Consider the following 10,812-nt stretch of genomic DNA (forward strand, 5'->3'; position numbering starts at 1 on the left):
GGGGCAGGGGGAGGTTGTGGGGCTGGGGGTGGTTGTGGGGCAGGGGGAGGTTGTGGGGCTGGGTGAAGTTATGGGGCTGGGGGAGGTTATGGGGCTGGGGGTGGTTGTGGGGCAGGGGGAGGTTGTGGGGCTGGGGGTGGTTGTGGGGCTGGGGGTGGTTATGGGGCAGGGGGTGGTTGTGGGGCAGGGGGAGGTTGTGGGGCTGGGTGAAGTTATGGGGCTGGGTGAAGTTATGGGGCTGGGGGAGGTTGTGAGGCGGGATGAAGTTATGGGGCAGGGGGTGGTTATGGGGCTGGGGGTGGTTATGGGGCTGGGGGTGGTTGTGGGGCTGGGGGAGGTTGTGGGGCAGGGGGAGGTTGTGGGGCAGGGCTGGTTGTGGGGCAGGGGGTGGTTGTGGGGCTGGGGGAGGTTGTGGGGCAGGGGGAGGTTGTGGGGCTGGGGGAGGTTGTGGGGCAGGGGGAGGTTGTGGGGCTGGGGGAGGTTGTGGGGCTGGGGGAGGTTGTGGGGCTGGGGGTGGTTATGGGGCTGGGTGAAGTTATGGGGCTGGGGGAGGTTGTGGGGCTCGGGGTGGTTATGGGGCTGGGGGAGGTTGTGGGGCTGGGGGAGGTTGTGGGGCTGGATGAAGTTATGGGGCTGGGGGTGGTTATGGGGCTGGGTGAAGTTATGGGGCTGAGGGAGGTTATGGGGCTGGGGTTGGTTGTGGGGCAGGGGGAGGTTGTGGGGCTGGGGGAGGTTGTGGGGCTGGGGGTGGTTGTGGGGCTGGGTGAAGTTATGGGGCTGAGGGAGGTTGTGGGGCTGGGGGTGGTTGTGGGGCAGGGGGAGGTTGTGGGGCTGGGGGAGGTTGTGGGGCTGGGGGTGGTTGTGGGGCAGGGGGAGGTTGTGGGGCTGGGTGAAGTTATGGGGCTGGGTGAAGTTATGGGGCAGGGGGTGGTTGTGGGGCAGGGGGAGGTTGTGGGGCAGGGGGAGGTTGTGGGGCAGGGGGTGGTTGTGGGGCAGGGGGAGGTTGTGGGGCAGGGGGAGGTTGTGGGGCTGGGGGTGGTTGTGGGGCTGGGTGAAGTTATGGGGCTGAGGGAGGTTATGGGGCTGGGGTTGGTTGTGGGGCAGGGGGAGGTTGTGGGGCTGGGGGAGGTTGTGGGGCTGGGGGTGGTTATGGGGCTGGGTGAAGTTATGGGGCTGAGGGAGGTTATGGGGCTGGGGGTGGTTGTGGGGCAGGGGGAGGTTGTGGGGCTGGGGGAGGTTGTGGGGCTGGGGGTGGTTGTGGGGCAGGGGGAGGTTGTGGGGCTGGGGGTGGTTGTGGGGCAGGGGGAGGTTGTGGGGCTGGGTGAAGTTATGGGGCTGGGTGAAGTTATGGGGCTGGGGGAGGTTGTGGGGCAGGGGGAGGTTGTGAGGCTGGATGAAGTTATGGGGCTGGGGGTGGTTATGGGGCTGGGTGAAGTTATGGGGCTGGGGGAGGTTGTGGGGCTCGGGGTGGTTATGGGGCTGGGGGAGGTTGTGGGGCTGGATGAAGTTATGGGGCTGGGGGTGGTTATGGGGCTGGGTGAAGTTATGGGGCTGGGGTTGGTTGTGGGGCAGGGGGAGGTTGTGGGGCTGGGGGAGGTTGTGGGGCTCGGGGTGGTTGTGGGGCTGGGTGAAGTTATGGGGCTGAGGGAGGTTATGGGGCTGGGGGTGGTTGTGGGGCAGGGGGAGGTTGTGGGGCTGGGGGAGGTTGTGGGGCTGGGGGTGGTTGTGGGGCAGGGGGAGGTTGTGGGGCTGGGGGAGGTTGTGGGGCAGGGGGAGGTTGTGGGGCTGGGGGAGGTTGTGGGGCTGGGTGAAGTTATGGGGCTGGGGGAGGTTGTGGGGCAGGGGGAGGTTGTGGGGCTGGGGGTGGTTGTGGGGCAGGGGGAGGTTGTGGGGCTGGGTGAAGTTATGGGGCTGAGGGAGGTTATGGGGCTGGGGGTGGTTGTGGGGCAGGGGGAGGTTGTGGGGCTGGGGGTGGTTGTGGGGCAGGGGGAGGTTGTGGGGCTGGGGGTGGTTGTGGGGCAGGGGGAGGTTGTGGGGCTGGGTGAAGTTATGGGGCTGAGGGAGGTTATGGGGCTGGGGGTGGTTGTGGGGCAGGGGGAGGTTGTGGGGCTGGGGGTGGTTGTGGGGCTGGGGGTGGTTATGGGGCAGGGGGTGGTTGTGGGGCAGGGGGAGGTTGTGGGGCTGGGTGAAGTTATGGGGCTGGGTGAAGTTATGGGGCTGGGGGAGGTTGTGAGGCGGGATGAAGTTATGGGGCAGGGGGTGGTTATGGGGCTGGGGGTGGTTATGGGGCTGGGGGTGGTTGTGGGGCTGGGGGAGGTTGTGGGGCAGGGGGAGGTTGTGGGGCAGGGCTGGTTGTGGGGCAGGGGGTGGTTGTGGGGCTGGGGGAGGTTGTGGGGCAGGGGGAGGTTGTGGGGCTGGGGGAGGTTGTGGGGCAGGGGGAGGTTGTGGGGCTGGGGGAGGTTGTGGGGCTGGGGGTGGTTGTGGGGCAGGGGGAGGTTGTGGGGCAGGGGGAGGTTGTGGGGCTGGGGGTGGTTGTGGGGCTGGGTGAAGTTATGGGGCTGAGGGAGGTTATGGGGCTGGGGTTGGTTGTGGGGCAGGGGGAGGTTGTGGGGCTGGGGGAGGTTGTGGGGCTGGGGGTGGTTATGGGGCTGGGTGAAGTTATGGGGCTGAGGGAGGTTATGGGGCTGGGGGTGGTTGTGGGGCAGGGGGAGGTTGTGGGGCTGGGGGAGGTTGTGGGGCTGGGGGTGGTTGTGGGGCAGGGGGAGGTTGTGGGGCTGGGGGTGGTTGTGGGGCAGGGGGAGGTTGTGGGGCTGGGTGAAGTTATGGGGCTGGGTGAAGTTATGGGGCTGGGGGAGGTTGTGGGGCAGGGGGAGGTTGTGAGGCTGGATGAAGTTATGGGGCTGGGGGTGGTTATGGGGCTGGGTGAAGTTATGGGGCTGGGGGAGGTTGTGGGGCTCGGGGTGGTTATGGGGCTGGGGGAGGTTGTGGGGCTGGATGAAGTTATGGGGCTGGGGGTGGTTATGGGGCTGGGTGAAGTTATGGGGCTGGGGTTGGTTGTGGGGCAGGGGGAGGTTGTGGGGCTGGGGGAGGTTGTGGGGCTCGGGGAGGTTGTGGGGCTCGGGGTGGTTATGGGGCTGGGTGAAGTTATGGGGCTGAGGGAGGTTATGGGGCTGGGGGAGGTTGTGGGGCAGGGGGAGGTTGTGGGGCTGGGGGAGGTTGTGGGGCTGGGGGTGGTTGTGGGGCAGGGGGAGGTTGTGGGGCTGGGGGAGGTTGTGGGGCAGGGGGAGGTTGTGGGGCTGGGGGAGGTTGTGGGGCTGGGTGAAGTTATGGGGCTGGGGGAGGTTGTGGGGCAGGGGGAGGTTGTGGGGCTGGGGGTGGTTGTGGGGCAGGGGGAGGTTGTGGGGCTGGGTGAAGTTATGGGGCTGAGGGAGGTTATGGGGCTGGGGTTGGTTGTGGGGCAGGGGGAGGTTGTGGGGCTGGGGGAGGTTGTGGGGCTCGGGGAGGTTGTGGGGCTCGGGGTGGTTATGGGGCTGGGTGAAGTTATGGGGCTGAGGGAGGTTATGGGGCTGGGGGAGGTTGTGGGGCAGGGGGAGGTTGTGGGGCTGGGGGAGGTTGTGGGGCTGGGGGTGGTTGTGGGGCAGGGGGAGGTTGTGGGGCTGGGGGAGGTTGTGGGGCAGGGGGAGGTTGTGGGGCTGGGGGAGGTTGTGGGGCTGGGTGAAGTTATGGGGCTGGGGGAGGTTGTGGGGCAGGGGGAGGTTGTGGGGCTGGGGGTGGTTGTGGGGCAGGGGGAGGTTGTGGGGCTGGGTGAAGTTATGGGGCTGAGGGAGGTTATGGGGCTGGGGGTGGTTGTGGGGCAGGGGGAGGTTGTGGGGCTGGGGGTGGTTGTGGGGCAGGGGGAGGTTGTGGGGCTGGGGGTGGTTGTGGGGCAGGGGGAGGTTGTGGGGCTGGGTGAAGTTATGGGGCTGAGGGAGGTTATGGGGCTGGGGGTGGTTGTGGGGCAGGGGGAGGTTGTGGGGCTGGGGGTGGTTGTGGGGCTGGGGGTGGTTATGGGGCAGGGGGTGGTTGTGGGGCAGGGGGAGGTTGTGGGGCTGGGTGAAGTTATGGGGCTGGGTGAAGTTATGGGGCTGGGGGAGGTTGTGAGGCGGGATGAAGTTATGGGGCAGGGGGTGGTTATGGGGCTGGGGGTGGTTATGGGGCTGGGGGTGGTTGTGGGGCTGGGGGAGGTTGTGGGGCAGGGGGAGGTTGTGGGGCAGGGCTGGTTGTGGGGCAGGGGGTGGTTGTGGGGCTGGGGGAGGTTGTGGGGCAGGGGGAGGTTGTGGGGCTGGGGAAGGTTGTGGGGCAGGGGGAGGTTGTGGGGCTGGGGGAGGTTGTGGGGCTGGGGGTGGTTGTGGGGCAGGGGGAGGTTGTGGGGCTGGGGGTGGTTGTGGGGCAGGGGGAGGTTGTGGGGCAGGGGGAGGTTGTGGGGCTGGGGGTGGTTGTGGGGCAGGGGGAGGTTGTGGGGCAGGGGGAGGTTGTGGGGCAGGGGGTGGTTGTGGGGCAGGGGGAGGTTGTGGGGCAGGGGGAGGTTGTGGGGCTGGGGGTGGTTGTGGGGCAGGGGGAGGTTGTGGGGCAGGGGGAGGTTGTGGGGCTGGGGGTGGTTGTGGGGCAGGGGGAGGTTGTGGGGCTGGGGGTGGTTGTGGGGCAGGGGGAGGTTGTGGGGCTGGGTGAAGTTATGGGGCTGGGGGAGGTTATGGGGCTGGGGGTGGTTGTGGGGCAGGGGGAGGTTGTGGGGCTGGGGGTGGTTGTGGGGCTGGGGGTGGTTATGGGGCAGGGGGTGGTTGTGGGGCAGGGGGAGGTTGTGGGGCTGGGTGAAGTTATGGGGCTGGGTGAAGTTATGGGGCTGGGGGAGGTTGTGAGGCGGGATGAAGTTATGGGGCAGGGGGTGGTTATGGGGCTGGGGGTGGTTATGGGGCTGGGGGTGGTTGTGGGGCTGGGGGAGGTTGTGGGGCAGGGGGAGGTTGTGGGGCAGGGCTGGTTGTGGGGCAGGGGGTGGTTGTGGGGCTGGGGGAGGTTGTGGGGCAGGGGGAGGTTGTGGGGCTGGGGGAGGTTGTGGGGCAGGGGGAGGTTGTGGGGCTGGGGGAGGTTGTGGGGCTGGGGGTGGTTGTGGGGCAGGGGGAGGTTGTGGGGCTGGGGGTGGTTGTGGGGCAGGGGGAGGTTGTGGGGCAGGGGGAGGTTGTGGGGCTGGGGGTGGTTGTGGGGCAGGGGGAGGTTGTGGGGCAGGGGGAGGTTGTGGGGCTGGGGGTGGTTGTGGGGCAGGGGGAGGTTGTGGGGCAGGGGGAGGTTGTGGGGCAGGGGGTGGTTGTGGGGCAGGGGGAGGTTGTGGGGCAGGGGGAGGTTGTGGGACTGGGGGAGGTTGTGGGGCAGGGGGAGGTTGTGGGGCTGGGGGTGGTTGTGGGGCAGGGGGAGGTTGTGGGGCTGGGGGTGGTTGTGGGGCAGGGGGAGGTTGTGGGGCAGGGGGAGGTTGTGGGGCAGGGGGTGGTTGTGGGGCAGGGGGAGGTTGTGGGGCAGGGGGAGGTTGTGGGGCTGGGGGTGGTTGTGGGGCAGGGGGTGGTTGTGGGGCAGGGGGAGGTTGTGGGGCTGGGGTTGGTTGTGGGGCAGGGGGAGGTTGTGGGGCTGGGGGTGGTTGTGGGGCAGGGGGAGGTTGTGGGGCTGGGTGAAGTTATGGGGCTGAGGGAGGTTATGGGGCTGGGGGTGGTTGTGGGGCAGGGGGAGGTTGTGGGGCTGGGGGTGGTTGTGGGGCTGGGGGTGGTTATGGGGCAGGGGGTGGTTGTGGGGCAGGGGGAGGTTGTGGGGCTGGGTGAAGTTATGGGGCTGGGTGAAGTTATGGGGCTGGGGGAGGTTGTGAGGCGGGATGAAGTTATGGGGCAGGGGGTGGTTATGGGGCTGGGGGTGGTTATGGGGCTGGGGGTGGTTGTGGGGCTGGGGGAGGTTGTGGGGCAGGGGGAGGTTGTGGGGCAGGGCTGGTTGTGGGGCAGGGGGTGGTTGTGGGGCTGGGGGAGGTTGTGGGGCAGGGGGAGGTTGTGGGGCAGGGGGAGGTTGTGGGGCTGGGGGAGGTTGTGGGGCTGGGGGTGGTTGTGGGGCAGGGGGAGGTTGTGGGGCTGGGGGTGGTTATGGGGCAGGGGGAGGTTGTGGGGCCGCACCTTGTGCATGAAGACCAGCGCCCTCTCGTGGCAGTTGTTGGCCTCCTCGAACGCCGGGTCGCTGACGCAGCGGTTTCGCACCTGGCGGCGCCGCAGCTTCAGGTAACCGAACCACAGCTTGTAGCTGGGGGGGGGGGGACAAATTGGGGGGGGGTCAGCGCAGGGCGGCCCCACCGCGACCCCCGCGGGGTGTTGGGGCACCCAGGGGTGCTGCAGTGGGTGCCACCAGGGCTCCAATGGTGCCCAATGGGACCCTATGGGACCCTATGGGATCAATGGCACCCAATGGGATCAATGGCTCACAATGGGGCCAATGGGACCCTATGGGACCCTATGGGATCAGTGGCACCCAATGGGATCCAATGGCACCCAATGGGATCAATGGGATCAATGGCGCCCACTGGGACTCTATGGGACCCTATGGGATCAATGGCACCCAGTGGGATCCAATGGCATCAATGGCACCCAATGGGATCCAATGGGATCCAGAGGCACCCAATGGGATCCAATGGCACCCAATGGAATCCAATGGGTTCAATGGCACCCAATGAAATCAATGGGATCAATGGGACCCTATGGGATCCTACGGGACCAATGGGACCCTATGGGATCCTATGGCACCCAATGAGATCAATGGGATCCAATGGGATCCAAAGGCACCCAATGGGATCCAATGGCACCCAATGGGATCCAATGGCACCCAATGGCACCCAATGGGATCCAATGGGATCCTATGGCACCCAATGGGATCTAATGGGATCCAATGGCACCCAATGGCATCCAATGGCACCCAATGGGATCAATGGGATCCTATGGGACCCAATGAGATCAATGGGATCTAATGGGATTCAATGGCACCCAATGGGATCCAATGGGATCAATCGCACCCAATGGGATCCAATGGCACCCTATGGGGCCAATGGGACCCTATGGGGCCAATGGGACCCTATGGGGCCCTATGGGATCAATGGCACCCAGTGGGATGCAATGAGATCAGTGGCACCGAATGGGATCCAATGGCACCCAATGGGATCAATGGCACCCAATGGGATCCAATGGCACCCAATGAGACCCTATGAGATCAATGGGATCCAATGGCACCCTATAGGGTCAATAGCACTCAATGGCACCCAATAGCACTCAATAGCACCCAATAGCATTCAATAGCACCAACGACACCCAATGGCATCCAATGGGACCAAAGGCACCCAATGGCACCCAATGGGATCAATGGCACCCAATGGAGCTCAATGGGACCCAACACACACCCAGTGGCTCCCAATGGGACCAAAGGCACCCAACGGAACCCAACGGCACCCAACAGCCCCCACTGGAATCCAATGGAACCAAAGGCACCCAATGGCTCCCAATGGAACTCACTGAGACCCAACGGCACCCAATGGAATCAAAGGCACCCAATGGCTCCCAATGGAACTCAGTGGCACCCAATGGGACCCAAAACACACCCAATGGCACCCAATGGGACCCAGCGGCACCCTATGGGATCAATGGCAACCAATGGCACCCAATGGGATCAATGGCACCCAATGGCACCCAGCGGCACCCTATGGGATGAATGGCACCCAGCGGCACCCAATGGAACCATTGGCACCCAATGGCACCCAGCGGCACCCTATGGGATGAATGGCACCCCATGGCACCAAAGGCACCCAACGGCACCCAATGGCACCCAGCGGCACCCAATGACACCCAATGCGATCAATGGCACCCAATGGCACCCAACGGCACCCAATGGCACCCAGCGGCACCCAATGACACCCAATGCGATCAATGGCACCCAATGGCACCCAACGGCACCCAATGGCACCGAGCAGCACCCAATAGCACCCAATGGTACCCAATGCAATCAATGGCACCCAATGGCACCCAATAAAACACAACGGCACCCAATGCACACCCAATGGCACCCAAAGGGACCAGTGGGACCCAATGGCACCCAACTCACACTCACTGGCACCCAGCGCACCCCCCACGAGGAGCACCCACGGGCTCCCTATGCTGACCCCGCCCCCTCCTATAAAGCCCCGCCCCCGTTTTATAACCCCACCCCCAACCACGTGCTTCTCATTCCCGCCCCAATACTCCAACCCCTCCCGGAAGTCCCGCCCACGCCGGAAGTCCCGCCCACCCACCTTCCGGGTAGTTCCCGCAGCGCCCGCTCGTAGAGGAGGTTGAGGCGGGCGCGGGGCGCCCCCTGGCGGGCGCGGAGGTATCGCAGCCAACAGCGCACCGAGTAGGGATCCCGCAACAGCTGCTCCTCGTGCGGCACGTCCGCCTCTTCCTGAGGGAGGGGCAGCGGGGGAGGGGGGGCTTGGAGGACCGGCCTGGAGGACTGAGGGATGCTGGGAGGGACTGGGAGGGATTGGGACACACTGGGAGGGACTGGGAGGGATTGGGACACGCTGGGAGGGACTGGGACATACTCGGACATGCTGGGAGGGACTGGGAGGGATTGGGACACGCTGGGAGGGACTGGGAGGGACTGGGACATACTGGGAGGGACTGGGAGGGATTGGGACACGCTGGGAGGGACTGGGACATACTGGGAGGGACTGGGATGCGCTGGGAGGGACTGGGAGGGATTGCGACGTGCTGGGAGGGACTGGGAGGGATTGGGACGTGCTGGGAGGGACTGGGATGCTCAGACAAACTGGGAGATACTGGGAGGGAATGGGACACGCTGGGAGGGACTGGGACACGCTGGGAGGGAGTGGGAGGGATTGGGACACGCTGGGAGGGTCTGGGACATACTGGGAGGGACTGGGAGGGATTGGGACACGCTGGGAGGGACTGGGACACGCTGGGAGGGACTGGGAGGGATTGGGACACGCTGGGAGGGACTGGGATGCTCAGACAAACTGGGAGATACTGGGAACGAACGGGACACGCTAGGAGAGACTGAGAGAGAATGGGACGTAATGGGAGGCACTGGAAGGGATTGGGATGCTCAAACTGGGAGATACTGGGAGGAACTAGGAGGGACTGGGACATGCTGGGAGGGACTGGGAGGGATTGGGATGCGCTGGGAGGGACTGGGAAGGAGTGGGACACGCTGGGAGGGACTGGGACATACTGGGAGGGATTGGGATGCGCTGGGAGGGAATGGGAGGGATTGCGACGTGCTGGGAGGGATTGGGACATGCTGGGAGGGACTGGGACGTACTGGGAGACAACGAGAGGGACTGGGATGCTCAGACAAACTGGGAGATACTGGGAGGGAATGGGACACGCTGGGAGGGACTGGGACACGCTGGGAGGGAGTGGGAGGGATTGGGACACGCTGGGAGGGTCTGGGACATACTGGGAGGGACTGGGAGGGATTGGGACACGCTGGGAGGGTCTGGGACATACTGGGAGGGACTGGGAGGGATTGGGACACGCTGGGAGGGTCTGGGACACACTGGGAGGGACTGGGAGGGATTGGGACACGCTGGGAGGGACTGGGATGCTCAGACAAACTGGGAGATACTGGGAACGAACGGGACACGCTAGGAGAGACTGAGAGAGAATGGGACGTAATGGGAGGCACTGGAAGGGATTGGGATGCTCAAACTGGGAGATACTGGGAGGAACTAGGAGGGACTGGGACATGCTGGGAGGGACTGGGACATGCTAGGAGGGACTGGGAAGGAGTGGGACACGCTGGGAGGGACTGGGACATACTGGGAGGGACTGGGAGGGATTGGGACACGCTGGGAGGGACTGGGACATACTGGGAGACAACAAGAGAGACTGGGATGCTCACACAAACTGGGAAATACTGGGAGAGACTGGGGGACACTGGGACATACTAGGAAGGACTGGGAGATACTGGGAGCGATTAGGATGTGCTGGGAGACAACAGGAGGGACTGGGATGCTCAGACAAACTGGAAGATAGTGGGATGGGCTGGGGGACACTGGGAGGGAGTGAGACATGCTGGGAGAGACTGGGACATACTGGGAGGGACTGGGAGGGAGTGAGACATACTGGGAGGGACTGGGAGGGAGTGAGACATACTGGGACGGACTGGGATATGCTGGGAGACAACCGGAGGGATTGGGATGCTCAGACAAACTGGGAGATACTGGGAGGGACTGGGAGGGATTGGGACACGCTGGGAGGGACTGGGACACGCTGGGAGGGACTGGGAGGAGCTGAGATGCTCAGACAAACTGGGAGACACTGGGAGGGACTGGGAGACACCTAAACGGGCGGCGATGATGGGACAGACTGGGAGCCGCCGGGACAAAGCGGTGCGGAGCTGCGTGCTGGGATAAACTGGGAGACACTGGGAGGACCCGGAGGAAGCGGGGTGCACCGCACCGGGAGCATGGGGGGGGGGGGGGGGGGAGGGGCGGAAGAGGAAGCGGAAACGGAAGCAGGAACGGACCCCCCCCCCCCGCACTCACTAAGCGCAGCTCCGCCCGCACGGGGCCCGCGCTCGGGCCTGGCTGCGGTTCCAGCTCCGTTTCCGGCTCCGTTCCCTGTTCCATCCCCGCTTCCGCTTCCGGTTCCTCTCCCGCTTTCGTTCCCGTTTCCGTTTCCATCCCCGCCTCCGTCTGCGGCTCCGCTCCGCGCTCCGGTTCCTCTCCCTCCATCACCGCCGCTCCCGCGGCCTCCGCCGCCATTC

At 65.3% G+C, this 10,812-nt stretch overlaps 1 protein-coding gene across 1 annotated transcript in view; it reads right to left on the reverse strand.

Annotated features, from left to right (window-relative positions):
- The window catches only part of XAB2 (XPA binding protein 2), a 53,584-nt gene extending 42,774 nt beyond the window's left edge, over positions 1-10,810 (reverse strand). The window contains exons 1-3 of the mRNA XM_090128923.1: positions 10,592-10,810; positions 8,333-8,481; positions 6,180-6,303 (exon numbers count right to left, since the gene is read on the reverse strand). Coding sequence (XP_089985049.1) covers positions 6,180-6,303; positions 8,333-8,481; positions 10,592-10,810 — 492 coding nt within the window. The remainder of the gene's footprint in view (positions 1-6,179; positions 6,304-8,332; positions 8,482-10,591) is intronic.
- Positions 10,811-10,812: the final 2 nt, after the last annotated feature.

Source organism: Phasianus colchicus, chromosome 34 (genome assembly GCF_987193195.1).
Source record: "Phasianus colchicus chromosome 34, bPhaCol1.hap1.1, whole genome shotgun sequence".
Taxonomy (NCBI): Eukaryota; Metazoa; Chordata; class Aves; order Galliformes; family Phasianidae; genus Phasianus; species Phasianus colchicus.